General features: G+C 52.2%; 4 protein-coding genes across 4 annotated transcripts; 3 read left to right on the forward strand and 1 right to left on the reverse strand.

Moving 5' to 3' along the window:
* Positions 1–132: 132 nt before the first annotated feature.
* Positions 133–2,139, forward strand: PG994_006154 (uncharacterized protein; the record flags this gene model as incomplete). The annotated part of the gene is made up of 4 exons (XM_066857563.1): positions 133–401; positions 607–904; positions 1,073–1,305; positions 1,488–2,139. 4 exons carry the CDS (start codon positions 133–135, stop codon positions 2,137–2,139), a joined length of 1,452 nt encoding a protein of 483 aa, XP_066716832.1.
* Positions 2,140–3,033: 894 nt separating this feature from the next.
* Positions 3,034–3,684, reverse strand: PG994_006155 (mitochondrial 54S ribosomal protein mL58; the record flags this gene model as incomplete). The annotated part of the gene is made up of 1 exon (XM_066857564.1): positions 3,034–3,684. The coding sequence occupies one exon, from the start codon at positions 3,682–3,684 to the stop codon at positions 3,034–3,036; it is 651 nt and encodes a 216-aa protein (XP_066716833.1).
* A 4,477-nt stretch (positions 3,685–8,161) lies between these two features.
* On the forward strand, positions 8,162–9,142 carry PG994_006156 (uncharacterized protein; the record flags this gene model as incomplete). The annotated part of the gene is made up of 1 exon (XM_066857565.1): positions 8,162–9,142. The coding sequence occupies one exon, from the start codon at positions 8,162–8,164 to the stop codon at positions 9,140–9,142; it is 981 nt and encodes a 326-aa protein (XP_066716834.1).
* A 6,856-nt stretch (positions 9,143–15,998) lies between these two features.
* On the forward strand, positions 15,999–19,976 carry PG994_006157 (BUD2-GTPase-activating for Bud1p Rsr1p; the record flags this gene model as incomplete). Its single annotated transcript, XM_066857566.1, has 1 exon — positions 15,999–19,976. One exon carries the CDS (start codon positions 15,999–16,001, stop codon positions 19,974–19,976), a length of 3,978 nt encoding a protein of 1,325 aa, XP_066716835.1.
* Positions 19,977–20,632: the final 656 nt, after the last annotated feature.

A 20,632-nucleotide genomic window follows, 5' to 3' on the forward strand; every position in this document is an offset into this window, starting at 1 on the left:
AAATCTGAAGTAGCCTCATTTGGATGTGGTGATAGCATTAAAACAAGAAAAGAATAGAAAAGGGCCAAGCCTTCTTATCTTGATATCATTGTTCGGTTTTCTTTGCATGCGACACACCCTCACCCTCCCACCATGGCTATCTTCGTGGACTTGGACGAAGAGGACGAGCCAACGAGCCCCGAGAGCCACCTGAACCACAACGGCTTCCACGAACTTCCTCCCGTTACCGCGACGGGGCCCAAGTCACGGGCTCGCACTCAGGACGGCGACAATGGCAGCAGCAGCGCCCTCGATAGCTCCCTCCCCACCACCTCTACATCTACATCATCCCAGCAGCCCCCGCCGACGACGCCAACGATCCCTTTCAGGAACGGAATGACGGAGGCTCTCGGATGCTATCCGTAGGCTCATCCTCTCCTCTCCTCCTGCTGTTCTGAGCAATGCGGCTTGGGGCATACGTTCTGCTATACATAACTTCCAGATCTCTCTCTCCGTCGCTTATAGGGAAAAAAAATGAAGGACAAGAAGAAAAAAAATGGAATAAGAAGAAGAAGCTTTTGTTGATCCTTTTAATAGAAAGCTAACAGCTGGGAACTCTCATTGCAGTATCGCCATGGCCGTGGCGTCGTTGCTCGACCTCAACGCGCTGGACAACGTCTCGCGGACCTGCCGCGGCGTGCGGCAGGGCCTCCTGCAGTACCGCAGCTCCCTGGTCACCCACACCCTGCACTGCGTCAACGAGGACGTCGTGGTTGACCCCGAGGACACGTTCCGCTACCGCGCGCGCGCCGGCAACTGGTTCTACATGCAGGAGATGGGCGGCGACCGGTACAACGGCAAGAGCGGGAGCTGCGCGCGGGACATGGTGGCCGAATGCCGAAGGTGTGCCAAGGTGGTTTGTCGGGTAAGCTTTTCTCTTGTCTCCTGCTGTATCCTTTCCCCTCTCGCCCTCTCCTTTTCCCCGTGGCGCTCAGAAAGTGCTCCTATTAGGGGGAAGAATTAGAAGGGAGATAGAAGGGGAGTCTGGTCTTGTTTATGGCGGTACACTCACACAAGATGAAAACACCTGTAGAACTGCGCAATCAAGCCGCCAGCTCCGATTGTGCTACGGGATCGACACCGACGCTTGTGTATCCCCTGCACCAAAGCACCGCTTGGCACTCTCGCAAAGCCGCCATTGTTGCCTGAGACGCCCCTCGATGCGGATCTCATGAAGAACGCGATCTGCACGTGTCAGACCGAAGGCGTCTGGCTGTGCCATCCATGTGGACGAAGCATCCGCGGTACGGATCATGATTATCAGTCGTACGTCAAACCCCCCTTTTCCCGTCGGCTCCCTTCCCCTTTTGCATGCGCGCATGTCAACACTACACACCTAATTAATTTCCCAAAATGGGGGAAGGAAAATGCATCGTAGTGGTGCATTCATACACCCCACCTAACAACGGAAGAAAAAGAAAATGCTGATTTGTGTTATTAATGTATAGCATCTGGCGTTGGCGCAACCAATACGGCGAGGTCCTAGGCGGCCTCGGGACCGGTATTGGCGACGGGGACCGCGGCGTCATCTGCGGCCGCGACTGGGAGTGCGTGGCCGCGAAAGAGCGCGAGCAGGAGACCGACTGCGACGCCGAGGACGCGCGCGAGCGGTCCCATTGCAACACGCCTCCGCCGTGGATAGCCACGGTGACGGCCTCCGCGACCACAGTCTCGTCTCTGCCCTCGTCATCGTCGGGGGCGGCCTCCACGAGCGCGGCTGCTCTCCGTCCTCCCTCCTCCGCCTCCAATTCCAGCAGCTCGGGCGGCGGCGAGGGCGCTGGGCAGCAGCAGCAACCACCGTACTCGTCTTCCCCGCTGGGGCCGGGCTACGTCCGCCACGAGATCGAGGGCATCGGCGGCGTGGTCAAGACCAAGCGCCTCACCATGGTCAAGGTCGGCGCCTGCGTCCCGGAGTGGGAGGATGAGAAGAACCGCGGCGAGATCCTCGGCCGCGAGGTCAAGGGGATTGCGCGGAGTTGGTGCGGCTGGTGCTGGCGGGTGATTCCCGGTAAACAGGATATCGTGAAAGCAGCAGCGGCTCGACACTGCTCCAGCTCCAGTGGCACGGCGCCAATCTCGGGAGAGTTGGCTGTCCGCTAGGGTTTCGTTGGAGGGTTTTACGTTCCAAGGTATTACATTACAGACAGTCGTAATCAGTTGCATATAGTGAGAGGAAGTAAAGCCCTAGGGGTAACTCTACGGCAAGACGAGACGATGCATGATGGGTACGGTAGGAAATCGTGAGTGCAGTAGACTAACTGCTGATACTATTCTGGTGAATACAATACCTCAGCTCTCTGAGAACAAGGCGGGGACAATATGAAAATTCGGGGTTTTGGCGAATAGGCTGGCTATGTCGCCCTTGCCATTGGAAGATACGGACTGGACAGCATCCATCATTTGGATGTGATAGGATGTACGAAGCACACTGATTGCATGATAGCTAAGTCTAATGCAGTATACTTGGGAAACAAACTCAATTATCCCGAAATGAGACCGTCATGCATGTTTGTTGTTGATTATATGTTTATACAATGTTTCTCTGCTCTGGTGTACAAGATTGTAGTAGCTAGTGGTAGAAGGGAGATTCAGTTCAGTGAAACCGCCCCTTTCCCCATCTCTCTATTTGATGGTGCTACCTTCAACGCCATAGATTTGGCTGTGCCAGATGCTTGCGGATCAGTGGATGGTGGCCCGCGCACCCCTTTCCATAGGGATTGTGCGGGCCTCCCCATACGTCCACCTCCTGGTTTCGCTGATGTACAATGCCGTCTCTCTTCCCGTACAGCTTGCTGTTGTCTCCATTCACCAAGACACTCATAACCCCTCTCGATAAAAGCCCGTTCTCATAGGCTGGACCTTGGCTTATAACGTTCCTTAAGCACTCAGCTGCCTGGAGGCCCGCCCTTCCAGGACACCATGGTCAAGCCAATTCGGGTAAAGTGGTCTTCAATCCATTGTGTGGCTGTTATTACTCGAACTAGGACTGCTGCACTATAGTTCACCCCGCAGCAGTAAAGTGCGTCTCTTCTTGCGGTCCTCGCGAGCTAGTGAACGAGAAGGTCCCCAGCGCGCCTTGATGGCCTCTTTCCGCTCCCGCTCCCTCGCCTGGTGCTCGGCGCTGGCCTTGCAGCAGATCATGACGAACAGTTTCGAGCACTCGAACCGCTCGGCCAGCCGCACCACGCTCCACTTCATGGGGTCGGACGCCCGCAGCGCCCGCATCTCGGCCACCTGCTCCCGGGTCACATTGTACTTGGGCACCGGCACCTGGTGCTTCTCCTCCAACGCGGGGACCTCTCGCTTTTCTGTTGTTTCTGTGGCTGGTACGGTTGTCGGGTTCGAAACCGCCGCGGTGGCCGCGAGGCCGGTCGAGCCACGCAGCAGGCTCGAGAGCTGGGCTTGCCGCCGCGGGTCCGAGGGCGGGAGAAACTTGAAGGGCGTGTGATAGACGCTCGGCGCGGCGCTTGGCGGGTTGTAGGTGATGTGGTCGGCCTCGGCGCCGGAGACGAGGAAAGAGGGGTGCGGCGGGAGCTTCAGGGCCTTCTTGGTGCGCCGGGTCGAGGATGCGAGACGCGTTTGGCCGGCGCGGCTGCAGCTGTTGAGGAGCGTCGTCAATGGACGCAGAACAGGTCGAGCTTCCATTCTGATGTTTTTTTCTGTCTCTCTCGGGAGAGACTCGGTCAGGGTTGGAAGAGAAGGGCGCGCCGGCGAGGACGCTCTTCGAACAGTGAAGTGGAGGAAGGAAGCAGAAGGCCCGAACAAAATAGAGCTGCGAACGAAAGGAATTGATGGGTGAGGCAGAGGTAGGGCGTGCCAAAAGCGATGACTCGGTTAATCGTGATCCTACAGCCTTCTGTCTCTTATTCGGTTGTTGCTTCCCTAAAGCTTCCACGCAATCTCTACATGCAGGGCATTCGGTGGCGATAGCTTCAACCATTCGTGTCTTTCGGGGTGGAATTGAAATTTCCACGGAGCTTTGACGGCCCGGCCAGCAGGTTAGATGGGGGGCGTTGGCACGTGCTCCCCAAAAAGCTTCCCTTGCCGGCACCTGCCAAATGGAGTTGCTAGCATCGTTTTCATTGGCTGATACTTACATAATCTCGCAGACTGCGGGTGGGCAAGATTGTACAGACCCATTACTTACATGCAATCCTGACCTTCAAAGCCGGCCTCGTTTGATAACAAAGTTCTCTTGCTTTCCAACACGGAGAGCGAATTGCTGCTGTTTCGGAAAACACGGTAATCGACTGGCTATTCTCGCTCTGAGTGATTAACACGAAGCTCCCCAGAGCTGGCTTCCAGCGCAGAGGAAGACACTCTCTATCACTGTGTTATTATACACGGCACCCTGATCGGTTGAGCCAGAGGTACATATAATAAGCCCGATCCAGAAATACACCAGTGTGAGTTTTGGTCACGATAGTCTGCAAAGGATGTCTGCGCTATCTAAACCTCGTGGTTTAGTCCTTGAAGGTACAGATGTGTTTTGAGGAGGCAGCACTTATATTAGAAGACATATGGCTAATCCGTTTATAACGAGGCGTTGTCAGGCCTTAATGTAACTTAATCCATACCGATATAGAGCCCTGCTCACATCTCTATTGCCCACGGGTGTTATTTTGTTGATATACTCTCGCCATGATATAAAGTGTCGACGCCTATATTCACTATACATGCCGTGTCCGTACCTAATGTGTAATCAGGATCAACAAGTAATAAGTTTCGCACCAGGCAAATAGCATGCTCCCAGCCGGCCTCAATGCCGTATTGGTACCAGCAGCATTAGTAATGTATTTCAGTACGTATATAATACCGTATAGAATGATAAGAATGATAACAATGACAAAACGTACAATGTAATTACCAGTAAGAGTATGTTTGAGGTAATGGCCAATTTTCTGAACGGTGCGCATCATGATATTCTTGCTGTCTGCTCTCAATTGATCGAGATTGGGAATCGGCATTCAGATTCAATGACTGATAAGAGACTTACAGCGACAGCCCTAACGAATAATACTCGAGTCTCTTCGGGGGTTGTAAATGTGCGTCGAGACGCTTTGGCGGGTCTTCGATTTCGATAACAACACACGAAACTCAACATTGCACAGCCTGCACTCACTGGCATTCGGTAAGACCATCCAGTATGAACCTCTATTTCCCCACGTGCTACAAATGCCTTTTCCGGGCAAAGTTTTTTTTTCTTTCCTTCTCGATGTGTTGCATTTATGGCCAATCGAGACTGATGATCGGACGTGGCAGGGCTCATGACCAACCTGAATCGTATGCCCAAGAAAGCCGAGCCCGGTATCACGCGAAGAGAAGGGGAAAAGGCGATTTGGCAGCTTCACGTAGATTTCGCTTCCGCCACGAGATCCAGGAGAGATTGGCAAGCTATGACTCACAATTGGAAGAAGCTACGATGCCCCTGTGATCGTATGTCTTACAATTGGACATGTTCAGCAGCAATTAGATGGTTTTCAGGTCTTGTTTCTGAAAATAACCGCCCCACTGGTCGAGACTGGGAAAATGAACCCCTCTTTCCAGATCTGCCCGCCCGTGCTCTGTGACGTAACCCCTTGCCCTATCTCGGTGGATTGCCTTGGGGTGTGCCAATCTTCATGTGCGGAATGCCGCTCGCCTGAACTAATCTGGACATGTACTTTACGCGGGGGTTGTGAGGTAGGCAACAAGTATCGTCGGCTTCCAAGTTACGAGGTGATGTGGTGCAACTCGATGGTGGCTACGCTTGAGTTGCTGTTCATGACGTTGTCAGTCAGCAGATGCATCGAAATGGAATGGTTCTATTTCGGGTTCTTCATTAAGCTTTCGCGAATGAGTAAGCAGGCAGTCGGTTGCCCCAGCAGACACGTACCTGATAGATAATCAACCTGAGACCAAAGTCGGTGCTCTCCCCCTTTTCTCGATCAATGCCTCGCGAGTGAAACATGTAGATGACGACTTGGGTGATCAATGCCTGACGGGCAAGCCTCTTTAATTAGAGTTTCAGTGGATGTTGGCATCGATCCTGCTTTCGTTTGTTTCTGCGGGCCCCGTCGTTGATCTTCAGGGTATCCCGCTCCGCCTTGCCTAGCCAGCACGGTCATGCTACATATGCTCACCATTCCCGACGGGCAAGGCAAGTCATTGCCAATCCAACCAGCAGGGGGCGGCTGTGCAGGCGGAAGATGGAGATAGATAGTCATGCATCAATCGCAGGAACAGGCAGTTCTGCAGGCAGTTGGCCAAACCTTCTCCGTGGCTTACGTCGTAGTTGGACGGAAGGATGGGTCACAGATCATTCCACTGACACATCAGTGATGTTTCCCTGTGCCCTGAGATGCCCTACCGTATCCGTACAACATCGGAAAAGCGCCTGACAGCTCGAGGGGCTATGCGTGCTGGCAATTCCTAGGTTATCTGTGCAACACTGACAGCGGGGTTCTTGGCATTGCATTGACTTATGCTACTCAATGCGAGGATGGGTGGAGGTGGTGGTGGTGGTGATCATTAATGAGAAAAAGTATTGTCCACTCATGAGGAGAGGACAGAGACCCTTTTTCCAGCCCAACCGTGTTCCTTGGTTGTCTCCGGGACTGGCCAACAACCTTAGAGAAGATGGTCTTGGAAAAATGGGCAATTCAGCTTGGAAACGGCCACTCCCTCTTATCTCTGACTGGCTGAAAGAGGCAAAAAGAGGGCTTGATTGACAGACGGGGTCTTATTAAGTACTACTCCTTGAACTATCCATACCTGCCTGGTACGATCAATCGCAAAACACCCTGTTCAGACAGGCTGGCATCAGATGTATCGAGTAGGCACATACGTCAGGCAAGCCATGTAGTACGCGTATGTAGCCCAAACCCTCCAAGTATATAGCACCTGGCGATCCCAAGATCTGCCGGCCACTTAGAAGGGGTAGCATATATCGATTCTCGATTGTCTAGCCAACACCCATACTTGTCTTTGCCCATCAGATTAGCAATTACGCTCTTTGGCGATTACCTGGTCGGCACTTTCACAGCCCGAGACCGATTCCCATTATTTGCTACTGCACAGAAGTAACCTTTCAGACGGAAAGGTCTGTGGAAGTCTTACCGGCAGAACACCCCCAATTACTCCGTGCTTGGATCCTGTTTGTTGCTCCTACGAAGAGGAGCAAGAACAAACAATTATATTATATTGTGTTGAGCCAGTCGCAAGCTTGGAGCACCGACAAGCAATAACACAAAAGACGAGACGCTGCCCTTTCCCTACCGCGGTTACCAGGAGCAACTTGACAGTGCATTGTCGCGATCTCTGCTTTTGTTCGACTACCAGTTCTTTTTTGCTGGGCAGATTGATCCCAACCAGTCAGCCCGTCGGCATTGATCTGTGTACTGTACCTGCCTGCGCCTTCTTGGCCAAGAAGGAACCAACAGACTCGACGAAAGTGGCTTGGAAGGACTGCCCGCGCATTATTGCGTCTTCATCCCGCATTGCAGTGCATGAAGTCATTTAAAAAAGAGCGCAGTGCTTTTTGGGCCAGTTTGTCTGCTTAGGTAGCTTTTTGCTCTCAGCCCATTCTCCAATCGCAAGTTGGCACTCATCCGGGTTGGTGGTTAGCAGTTCCAGTAAGTGAGGTCCCTCCAAGATTACCCTTCGTTTTTGAAACGCAGACCACCCCCGACAAATTGTCTCATTATCATCCTACTGCCAGCCAACTCGGACTCGGCTGCCCTCGTGATTGATCCCCTTCTTTGTCCTGTCCTGTCGCCTTCTCATCCTTAATCTCGCGTCCGGGATTTGTTCCAGAAACAGGCCTCTGGTCCGCAACGCATTGCTTACTCGTGTGCCGATGTCCTTGCTCCTCTTGCTGCTCCCGGTCTAGGCGTTTCTTCCTGCTTCCCCCACAATTGGCCGTTTCCCTGATAGTGGGACGACCGTCACTCTCCCTCCGCCTTGTTTTCTGCTGCCCACTGATCGATGTCGCCTGTCGCCTACGCCGTTCATTTATAACCACGAGCTTACTAACTTAACAACTGTAGCTCCGCGCTATACTTCCTACTACTGTTCCTAACCTCCCCTGATTTGGATCCTGTCACCATTACGAATACACTCCAACTCAAAACTACACGCCATCATGAGTCTTGCTCCGGCACCCGAAATACAGAAGGGCCCCGTCGCGGGTTCCATGTCCCCTCCAACCCTCAACGCAAAGGGCACCGAACGCGACTCCGCCAACAGCGAATCTACCACTAAGAAGAAGCGAAGTTTGTTTGGTTTCGGCAAGAAGAAGACGGACGAAAAAGCAGCGCCCTCGAATACCACCAAGACGACTTCGCAACCAGAGGCAGGTCTCCCCAGTCCCCCGCTCGGTGGGGATTTGTCTCACCTCTCCTCTGCTCGGTCGATGACAACGTCCCCTTATCCAATGGATGTATCACATAGAGCACCCTCCTCCCCCGGCCGGGGCATGTCCTCGTCTCCCCGGGTGGCCTCGCCTGCGACATCTCAGATCTTCGAGCGAGACGTACAAGAGACCTCAGTGGCCATGCCCAACTCACCAGCCATTCCGTCACACATTCAAGTGGAGAACCACATCCCCCCAGCGCTTGATGCGACTTCGGAGGCCATCACGGATGACCACCTCAACCCTGACAGTGTCGAGATCGTTACACACACTTCGCATCAGCCCGCTTCTGTCACCGTAACAGGAACAGGCCCCTACGACACGCAGAGCACGCAGAGCACTTCTTGGGTCGACGAATTACAATCCTTGGCCGAGAAAGATGAAGCAGCCTCCAATTACGGGTCCCTGGACTCTACGGACATACGCCGATTGAGTTTCATCTCTTTCGCTGATGTCGTCCAAGCAGAGCAAGGAAACAGCAATGTAGCTGCTAGTAGTCGGGAGTCTATGCGAATTCCTGGCCTGACTTCTCTTTCGTCGGCCGCAATCAACCGCTCCCCCTCGCCCATCAGATCGCCCATCTCTTCTCATGCCGAGACATCACCACCTACCAGTAAATCTGGGTCGATCAAAGGGCTCGACATGTCGCCGAGCAGAAAGCCTCTGGGCAGCCCCTTCGTCCGGTCACCATACCCTCAGTGGCGCGACTAGTAACGATCTGAACATCGAGACCATGTCCCAAGCTTTGAGGCGTACTGGTAGCACAGACTTGAGCAATGCTCGCAGTCCCCCCATCAGCCCCATCGACGGCCCGTCCCGTTAGATGCGGGCACGATCATCCGGGGGTCCTTCACTGAGCCCTGGATCCTGGAGAGGAAGTGCCACGGGGTCGCGTAGTGAAGTCATCTGAACCTGAAACTTGGCCTGTGGCTCTTTAGAGGTCGCAGAACATGGCTTGCTCACTTCTGAGGTTTTTTTGGAAGTGTCTGCATCATGGATATCTTCCAGTTCGGTGGCGGGAGAGGCGAGTGCAATTTTGGAGGTGGGCAGGGCGAGGTATTTGGTGGCCCATTGACCTTATGATGAATACCTTTGGGCGGCTGAAATCTGTTGATGTTAAGATTCAGAAAGATATTCTTTCAGCAAAGCAGGCTTACCACTGGGATGTTTTGGCGTTTATGATTGGTACACACGGTTACGTGAGGTGATGAAGGAGCAGGGGTGAGAGGAGAGACGACCTAGGAAGGTCTGGCTGACTTCATTTTTTATTCAGATATATTCCCCATTGAGCGTTCAACTGAGAGAGAAAGCGATATTAGGATTTTTGGTCAGGGGGACGAACAGGCATCCAAAGGTTCCTTAGGGTGGTTTGTGGGCACATAGGCAATAGGCATAGTGTAACTGAACTCGGAAGGAGAAGTTGCATATGCATTTCATTTTACCCTCGAGTTTCCCCATGTGATTGTGAATTGTGGCGAGTCTAAGTTCACACGTAATTGATAGGGCCATTCACTACTCCTCTACTTGAGTATCAAGTCTTGTAGCCATGGATAAGACCATGCTGGATCTGGTGAGGGAGGTTGACCAACTGAACGAGCCCGAATATCAAGTACTGTCTGATGCCGTACTCGGAACATCTAGATCAGCTCGTCTACTGTCCCTCTGTACTTAGCTTGCCATTGCCAAGCATGCCGTTGCGCCCAGGTCATCGAGTCAGGGCTTGGATTCGGTGGCCATGGTTGCGTGCCCCTTTTCAAAGTAGTCAACAGACTAAGATGCGGTGGTCTGCCTCGGAGGACGACGGGGCTTGCAGTTTCAGTACTGCTGCACATGGTGAAAGCAAAGTTCGGGATCATGGAGAGAGTCAGTAACTGACAAACATCCATGCAGTGCATCCTTTCTTTTTCTCGTCAGCCCCTTTAGTCGTTATTGATTCACGTTTGGCTGACATGGGGTACATAAATTACAGCTCTTAGGAAAACCACGAAAGTGAACTGTTCCTGGGGAACATCTTTCTGTCATGAAAACCTGGGAGTAAAAAAAGAATAACAAAATAAAAGCTTAGCATGAGGTCTTGGCTGTTTTTGCTACTCGAAAGTAGTGCCGGACGCTTCCAATTACATAACCCGAATGAATATAAACTATATACTCTCGGTATAAAAGTTCGATCTATTTGTGACGTCTATACACTGAATCTAGCTTGTTAGCTGGTACGAGCATAGAGAAGTAACAACTATGATCACGCGGGCTAGAATGATCATGGGCCAGTTTGGGACACTCGTCGTCTGTGTAACTGAGTAGGTGTTTCGAAAGATCGCGGTTTGGTTCGATATATTGGTCAACAGACCTTTATCTGGACGAGGCCAGGCGGCAGGAAACAAGTCCGGTTTCCCCTTGTTAGTATGCTGCCCGAGTAACAGGGCTAGTGCAGGCGAATGGCATCTGATTTATGCCCGCATGTTATCATGTATACCTAAATAAGAAAAATAGGGGTGGCAAGATAGGAGCCAAATCATTCCGGGGGTTAGTAATGCGCATTCGGTTGTGTTCATATGAACTTGGAATTCAGCTCTAAAAATTGCTACCTATTGTCACACAATTGTATCCCTATGATATAGTGGTCATAGAGTAACATAACGTCTTCTAAAACCTCTTCATGTTTTCAGAAATACAGAAGGCTTAACGAGTGAAGTATTCTGGTAAGGTTCGATGGCCAGCAAAGGACGTGGTGCCACGCACACTATCTGCAGTATATATATATATGCAAGAGCAGCCTCCAATGAGACGTCTGGGCCGCCGGCTTACAGGATGGTTCTGACATCTGCGCTGATGTATGGCGTGAGCATATTGCCCTTCAGAGTTGTAGTGAGCATGAGAATGCATTCGCGTACTTCAAGTTATTGTCACCCACATTACTTTACAATATGTGAGAGTCATACACAAACATATAAAGTGTAGGAGCCCATTAGGATACCCAGCATAATGATTACACCCTGTACAGTGAGTATCATCCCTAGGACTACCTATATCCACTTGAGGGTAAGTATTTTGATACGGTCAATATATGTCACTCAGGAGTCATACATGCGGTGAGCGAGATGCAATATGTGAGAGCCCGATAAACCTCGCCAGTCGGCTGCCGTAACGGTTACTAATAGTTTTTATGGTTAGCTCGGTGTCCGTTTCCCCGTGATGCCCGCCAGGAGTACCGGGGTTGAACGGCACCGAAAGATAAGCTTCCCCTGTTGCAGTTGATTCGCGGATGCATGAGACGCAGCAGGGTTGGCATCCATGAGCCACGCTGCCAGGCACAGAACGAGGCAGAGCCTCTCATCTCGGCTAGATTAAGGGGATCCGGTCACTTGCAGGAGGAGCAGCCCAAGCCACAAAGTGATCAATAACATTTGCCATATAGGCTGGTGATCCTGATGGTTAAGCAGGTACTCGTTGCATCCCTTTTCAAAACGAAGTTTTGCCACAGATTCGCGTATTGCTGCTCTCGAGCTAGGTCGTAAAGTCGGAACCAATCATGTATGTTGGACTTGATATCGAGACCTGCCTCGAGCTCTCTTCAACATGTATTTATGACAGTGTGCCTGGCTGCAAACCATGAGCTTCCCTCGCCGGCTGACCGGGTGCCGGGAACTGCAGGGCAAGGCAGTGTATTTCTAAAATACATGTGCGTGGCAGAATCGGGACAGAACTGCCGGCGGAGAAAAAGAAATTCATGACCACTGGGAAGATACTTCCTACATACATCTATACAGGGAGCAAGCATATTTTTGGGGGATCGGCGTGGCGTATAGTAAGCAATTACCAAACTCCTGGCACTCTGGCAAATGACCCAACGATGCCGCATTACTGCAGGGGAGGCACTCAGCCGGCATGCCGAATTGGTGGTCAGCTATCTAGGCTAGGCGTGCAGGCAAGGGCAGAAGGGTTGGGTCACGTTACGGGATATTCGACCAGGGGGGGTCTTTTTTGGCGTTTTGGCCGGGCAGAGAATGTTTGCTGCTTATGGAGTACCCAGCATATCAAAAGGATGTACTCCGTACGGGTGATTGTTTGTTTCGGGTAGTTTTTTTTCTCATTCACATGATCGGGGCAGTGTCAAGGAGATTGGATTTCCCAGATGGGACGTTTCTTTCTTTCTTTTCTTGGGTACGAGCATATCATTATTCATTCATTCATGGATCAGGGGGTGACCGACGACGATACGGCTGGGGTCCAGACTTTGAGGCCCCTTCGTTCGTGCGTGCAACAAGGGCTTTTTTTTCATTTTGGGGGAGTACTTGGTCGATCAAGTCGTCTGGTGTGATTGCAGGTCGACGTCTGAAAAAGAAAGAAAACTTCCGAGAGTGGTAAAACGAGAATGATATATGACGAAGCTGAGAGGCTTCTGACAAGTTCAACGCCCGCCTACCTCGAGATTCGGGTTCAATGGTACTTACACATCGATGCCTACCTCGATGCAGTGGCATTTTCATTCATCGATCCATTCATAGCCCACCATTGCCTATACATATACATATAATAACACAAGTTGTGGAAAAGAACGGCAGTGGCGTGGAAGTACATGCTGGGGTCGGCCGAACAAACCGCACCGCCATCCTTCCAGCCTTCCATGGGACTTGCTTGAAGGTAAGTCGGACTTCGCTGGGGGAGTTTACTTCCTTTAGCTGGAAAGTTAAAGCTGATGAGAGCCTGTACGGGGTAGGAGGAAGTATATCTTGTTATTAGTCATTTGAATGAGTACGGGATAATCATTTATAAGTACATATTAAAAAGAGACAGACATCCTTAACCCAATAAGCAGCGTTTTTCGGTGGAAGCGTCTCTCATCTCCGTTGATGCCGTGTATAGCCAGCCTATCCCAGGACCGTGGCCGTTTTTGTTTTGGATTCATCAGAACCTCATCCCATTCATAGGGGATGCACGGGGCACGAGACGATCCAAGGGAGCAAAACGACATTTTTGTTGGTGTCAATGTTTTCTCAAGAAGATGGTGACATGGTGGCATGGTGGCATGGTCCTGCTGGTGGGACCCTATCATGGGCCTCGGAGAATTGATTGAAAGGTTGCCAGTCTTCAATTCTGAGGTGGGACTGACCCGACACGGGGGACAAGGTTGCCCGCTGGTCCAATCACGGGCAAAGAAACAGGCCCACGAGGATCACGTTTACTGTGGTAGTATCACACGTGTACAGTGGTTGATTACAAAATCATGGCATGGCCCTCGCTGCTCGCATCCATGTAGGACAAGAGGGGGAAGGAGGAATAGACTAGTAAGAGGGAAAAAAGGAAAAAGTAGATAGTCGGGAATGGTTACGCCATCTGGCACGCTGGTACCTTTCGCCAGCCCAATAGTTGATCCTGTCAAGCCATGAAGGACCACCAGACTCGTAAGACCAATCAAAGAACAAGTGCACGCACCTCCGGCCGTCATTCTCGAGTCCTTCGAGAAGGAAAAGGACAAGCCAACGTGCGTTGCGTGGCGAGCGACGGGGTCACATTCCAGGCTAAGCCAGCGTCCCAATACGTTGAGCTTATTGGTCCCGGGAGTTCTAATTTCGTATTTCTAATTGATCGATTGGGAAAAGAGAGTCCGAACGATGTTACAAGCCGGGGCTTCGATCTCATCATTCCTGCTCCATCAGCGCACGCACGGCAATCAGACAGACTCTGACTCTGACGCACAGCGTGCCATTGTAGCAGGCAGGCAGGGTATGGTGACCCGAAAGATGACAAGGGCCGTGTAGAGGACGTGGAGGATATGACACCTAGCACCTAGGCAATAGGGGCAGGATCAAGGGGAATGGAACGTTCTTGCGTATCCTCCTTGATTCCCATGTATCAACGGATGGACTTCCAACATATGGACGAACATATGAAATTATTTCCCCAGGAAACTTGAAAGTCCAGTACCGGACCCGAATTTTGTTCGCATCTTCATCCTTCCTATCCTTCTAACTACGTGAGTAAGGATTGAATATGCTGTCGATTTGCCTACGAGTGCTCAGATGTGGCATGTTCACTTGCTATGCAAAGGACGGTTGGTTCAGTCATGAGCGTCGAGGTCTATTGCCTGGGGCGTTGTCTGTGTCCATGTTAGGGATCGAGGTACTCCGTACCTACCTACATACCTCCTTCCTCCCTCTGGGAGGCATGTAACTGTAATACACCTAATTACGTCCATGTCTGTTGTTTGATTGATCCTGGTCCGCCGACGAGCTGAGATCCCGAAAAAGAACAAGCCCGTTCCAAATGAGTCGGTCAATGCAACCTCGCTCCAGCAGCAGCAGCAGTAAATACATGAGTCCATTTGAACATTGTTCATTGTCGTGTTCTGTTTTTCTTTTGTAGTCAAAGTGCACTTGTACCTACACCCACACACATATCAGCAACATAGCAATCGCTGGGCCATCCATCTCCACCTTAAGCAGCATCGGGCGAATCGAACTTCTGCGCTGCAGCACCCACACAATCGGCGTATCCAGAAGCCCCAATTCGTCGCCTCAACAGCACTCAGGCTGGGGCCAGGCCAGGCAACTTGAGAAAAAGAAGGGGCAGCGTTTCCCGCAATCCAAAGCCGCAGCTCCGTTAAGTCATCCAATCGACACACTACGGTCTCGTCCATTGGGGATCCTGTCAGTCAGTCGAGCCCAGGCTCTCTCGTTCAGGCAGGGCATCTCATCTCTTCGACTGCACCATAATATCTATACCTACATACTTGTAGAAGAAGGAGCAGATTACAGCAGCAGTCCTGCAACACCTGAATTACATTACATTCAATACATACGCACACGCATACAAACCTACCGAGATCAGCTCTCTCGCCCAACAAACGAATAGGCATCGAACGACTGGGACCCGAGGTGGCCCCCCCGCGCGCGACAACCACCTCCTCTATTAATCTCTTGCTCTAACCTAGCCCAGCAACCAATCCGGTTCCCCGACAAGACAGGCATACCCTTCGTTCTTCCATCGGCCATCTTGCACGCTTGTCATACGTCCACTTTTGAGTACCGGCGCTGCCGTTTGATTATTCTCTCCATGCCGGAATATCGGACTGGGATGGCCAATGACCAGTAGCAATATACCATACAGCCGGAGATGTGATAAATGCATCGAATATACCCCCAGGCGCTGATTTTTTTTCTTCTGGAACACGTCTCGATTTCTTCTTATCCTAGAAAGCGCTGCGCTGCGGATCGAGGGAAACGGCCCCAGAAAAACGCAAGCAAGTTATCATTGACCGACAGAAAACATCGCTGCATCCCAAGCCCGCCGAACTTCTAGAATGATAAAACTCTCGATGGGACCGGCTGCTGTTAGAGAATATCGCCCTCAACAGATTTGGCTACGACTTATGACCCGGCGCCGACGCATGCAGCACTCGAAACGAATCGCATCGCCGATCTTACTCCCCCCAAAACAACATCGCTAATAGAAGCTGAACGACCACTTCGTGCATACACACACTCCGTTCATAATCATACCGAAAACCTGTCTACATGCAATTGCGAACACGACATAAGCCCCTACTATCTCCTGGCCCTTTGGTCCCATGCAAATCTGCGAGCGCGCCCAATGCACACCATCCACCTCGATTGCTGGTGTACACTTTCAGGCCGACAACGGAATTATGAGAAGCCTCCTTCCTCCGGGAATGGACGGACGAACACACAACGGCGGCGGCGCGGTTGTTGCCAACAGCAGCAGCAGTAACCAAGATGGTAGCAGACCGCCTTTGCGAGAGGCAGACAGGTCGCAAGCTTCCGCCGGCTCGGCGCGCGCCAGCAACGATACAGGAAGGGAACGCGAACGGGAAAGAAGTAGCACTATGCAAGGCTCCAGTTTCATACCCATTGTTCACTCGCAGAATACCATCCGAACCGTTACACCAGAGCCCGTAGAGAAAAATGGCCATGCTGTGAACCTGGACACTGCGGCAGCTCAGGCATCACAGGGTTCCCGGGGTTACGGCACCACGTCCCCTCAAACTTCTCCCCGGTCTATGCCTGGCGGAGAGACAAGGCGCCAGGGCATCGTATTTAACGATGCCTTTGGCGATTCTTACGACGACTCGGAAGCGAGCCCTCCCACGCAGTCGAAATCCGCGGTCCGGCCCCGCACACATACCATGGATGGGTCGCGCGCGTTACACCAGCAGTCGAACACCACGTCGTCAGACAACCGACACCGTGTGGGCTCCTTCTCATCGACGGGTTCTACGCAGCTTGCCGACCCTGAAGGTCGCCCAGCGGCGGCAATGGAGTCGGTGGGATATCCATCCATTGCGCCGGTACGATCGCCAGCAGACCTCAAAATTTCGATTTCCGGAAAGGACAAGAGATCGGTAAACAAGCGCCTAATAAAACGTGCATCCTCACGCCCTACTTCACCTCTGATTTCGCCGCCACCTTCCGTGGATTCGTTACCGCTTCCAATACCCACAGATGATGCAAATAAGGTTTTATTGCTAATGAAGACATTGTGCGGTCGGATGAAAGGCCAAGTGGAATATCAGAGCGAACCCAGCGGCCCGTGGCACGCTGGCGTTTGTTATATAGATGAGGAGCGAGGCAGTTTATTATTTGATCCAGGCCAGAATGGGCCCTTTCTCATTCCCATTGTTGGCGATCTCCGTGGCTGCCGAGTCCTTCCTGTCGAGGCGCCTGATGGAACCGGCAAATGCCTCGAGTTGTCGACCCAGAAAATGGGCATTGAGTTGCTACTCAAACCTGTGGTGCCGGCCGAAGTGGATTTCTGGCTAGCCGCGCTGCTTTGCTGGCAGCAATTGCGGCCGAGTGGCGTGCGCTTCCCGAATGGCCGGGGCACCAGCTCGCCATCAGCTACTGCCGGGCGACCAGAGATGCGACGCCGAGGGTCATCTACCACCGGGTCCGGGTCCTCGAAAGATGCAGCCATCATCAAGGTCGGCAAGGTCATGTTATGGGACAAGGGAGTCGCGACTTCGCCACGAGCGATCGTGAAGAGACCTTCCACCCGAGACTTGCGAGGATCTGTCACTGCTTGGAGGCGGGTGTCCTGCATACTCCAAGACAACGGCGAGTTCAAGCTGATGACAGAAAACGATGTTTCTGTTCTATCCATCATCGAACTGTCACAGCTATCTCGCTGCGCCGTGCAACAACTCGACAAATCAGTTCTTGATGAAGATTATTGCATAGCGATATTCCCCATTTACTCTGCCACATCCAAGCAACTATCAATATTCAGGCCAGTGTATATAGCATTGGACACGAGGGTGCTTTTTGAGGTCTGGTTCGTTTTACTTCGAGCATTCGCGGTGCCAGATCTGTATGGATTGGAGGCGGATTCTCAGGGGGCGGTGGATATCACCGACTTCGAGAACGAATTCGATGGCCAGATGTTCAGACTCGAGAAGACGATACAAGTGAGAGTCACCGAGGCCAAGCTCAAGAAAGCCGTTACACCGCCAGAATTGACTGAGCGACAAGCACGGCAAGATCGGGATGCCCTTATTGGCAATTACCTGGCAGAGGTCATCCTGGACGGCGAGGTTCGTGCGCGGACGACTACGCAGCCGGACACGAAGAACCCATTCTGGAGAGAAGCCGCTCAGTTCACGGAGGTTTCCTCGGTGTTGCCATACCTCTCAGTGGTCTTGAAACGGGTTGATGGTAACCTCGAGAGCTTCAGTCACCAGCTTCAGGCATCGTTAGGACTCCCAAAGACAGGCAATCTTACCGAGGTTATGTGCGGAGCTGTTGATATATCCTTGGACAAGTTAGAGCGCGGTAAGGACCATGAGCAGTGGCTGCCCATACAAGACGAGAGGAACGAACCGATTGGTACTATGTTTGTCAAAGTCAACCATGACGAGCTGGTGGTTCTGATGGCCAAAGATTACAAGCCATTGTCGGCTCTGCTGCACAAGTTCAGTATCGGTTTGACAGGCCAGATTGCTGCGGCAATGCCTCAACAACTGCGCCGATTGGCCGAGATTTTCCTCAACATCTTTCAGGTTTCCAATAGCTCCGTCGAATGGCTTCTAGCTCTTGTGGAAGAAGAGATCGACGGCGTCAGTGGCCAGAACAGCATGAAGAAGATGCGCTTCAGTCGCCGCATGAAATCGAACGAGTCGACAGGCTCTTCGAGTGACCGAGAAGCTCTTGTTCGGGATATGGGCAAGACCCTTGCTGGCGAAGCCAACCTCCTTTTCCGCGGCAATTCGCTTCTGACCCAGGCATTGGAATTCCACATGCGTCGTCTGGGCAAGGAATATCTTGAAGACGTACTGAGCGACAAGATATTCGAGATCAACGAGATCAACCCCGACTGCGAAGTAGATCCGAGTAGGATAACACATGGCGACGAGCTCGACCAGCACTGGGCGCAGCTGGTGCAGATCACTACTGAAGTGTGGGAGTGCATCGCGGAATCGGCAAATCGATTGCCTGCCGAACTACGGCAAATCCTGAAATATGTCCGGGCCGTAGCCGAGGATCGCTATGGAGACTTTCTGCGAACTGTCACCTATACCAGCGTGTCGGGCTTCCTTTTCCTGCGCTTCATCTGCCCGGCCATTCTCAATCCCAAGCTCTTTGGACTTCTCCGAGACAATCCGAGGCATCGAGCCCAACGAACGCTCACCCTCGTAGCCAAGGGGTTACAGGCACTAGGCAATCTCTCTACGTTTGGACGGAAAGAGGGCTGGATGGAGCCGATGAACAAGTTTCTCAACACCCAACGACAGCCATTCAAGGAGTTCGTTGACCAGATCTGTTCCATCTCCACGGAGCGAGCTGCCACAGCCTCGCTCCCCGCCACCTACATGGCTCCCGTCACTATCCTCGGGCGTCTTTCTCCGATTGCGAGAGAAGGGTTCCCTGCCCTGCCCTACCTGATTGACCACCCTCGGAACTTCTCTGCGCTGGTCAAGCTGTGGCTGGAGTCGCATCACCCCACCGACGCTGAAAGCAACACGTTTACGGGGGAGCTGGCCGAATTCCATGAGCTCTGTGTCATGCTCCAGAAGCGATCCGACGATTGTTTGAGCAAAGTCGAGGCTCTTCGGGCTGCCGAGGACCAGTCCATCATGACGGATGATTTCGCCGAAAGCCTCGAGAAATCTTCCTTCATCGAATCGGCCAGTCTTTCTCAGATCCATTCGCCGGCCTGGGTGGACAATGATCCGTACCGGGCGCCAGGGTCTTCGGGCAGTGACCAGGAAGGTTCGAGCGAGCGGTCTCTCTTCCGGGAGCTCAAGTTTGGCAGCGGTCGACACGGGCCAGAGAGCTCATCATCGCGCCAAGCATCAGACAACTCGGAGGTGAGCTTGTCGCATCATCTGAGCGGAACACTCCGACGGAACGGGAAGCTTCCTCGGAACCTGTTTGGGCTGATCGGCAGCAAGAAGTCCAAGGGTGAGGGTACACCGACGTCGAGCCCCAACACCATCCGAGAGAAACACCGTGAGGACAAGGACAAAGGGTTTCTGCGGGGCATCTCGGAGGGCTGGCAGAAGGAGAGCGGCGGGGATCACTCGAGGCACTAGTACTGTCTCGAGGTACCGGGCTACCACAACCACAAAGCGTCTGGTCGCATAGGCCGGGTGGGCGACGGAAACGTCCTCCGGAAACGGAGAGGTCAGCCACCACAACAGTGCATTTCGGGCAGCGGCGGAGTTATGGAGGTGATGGCCAGGCCATCATCAGCGTAGAAAAAAAGAAGAAGACGACAACGAAGACGAGGATTATGTTGTTATTACGGATATATCTGACGATGAGAAGTAATGCAGCCATGCAGAGCTACATACTATACCTACTCCTACTACTACTGCACATGGGTCACTTCATTTGGTGTACGAAGAAGCGATGAAAGGACTGGAGTTGGTGATGTTATTATACTACTGTTGGTTGGATACGGGTGAGTGTGTGTGAGCGTTAGAGCAGCATCATACAAGTGTTGGAGATACAATACCCTTGCTATGTCTATACTACTACCTATTATATGTCTTTATCTTTGGATGTCTTTGCCGTTTTTATTTCCCATGATATGTGCAGGAACTTACAGGTGATGGATGAGTGGAATGCTGAGTAGGCCTGTCTTCGGTGGGCCAGGTACATACCTACATAGCAGGTCGGGTTACCCCTCGCTTCCTCCCAATTCCTTGGATTCCCTGGGAAGGCGGGGTCCCCTAGAAGCTTCTAT

Source organism: Apiospora phragmitis (genome assembly GCF_038363925.1).
Source record: "Apiospora phragmitis strain CBS 135458 chromosome Unknown utg000006l:1.0-5683423.0:1.0-5690449.0, whole genome shotgun sequence".
Taxonomy (NCBI): Eukaryota; Fungi; Ascomycota; class Sordariomycetes; order Amphisphaeriales; family Apiosporaceae; genus Apiospora; species Apiospora phragmitis.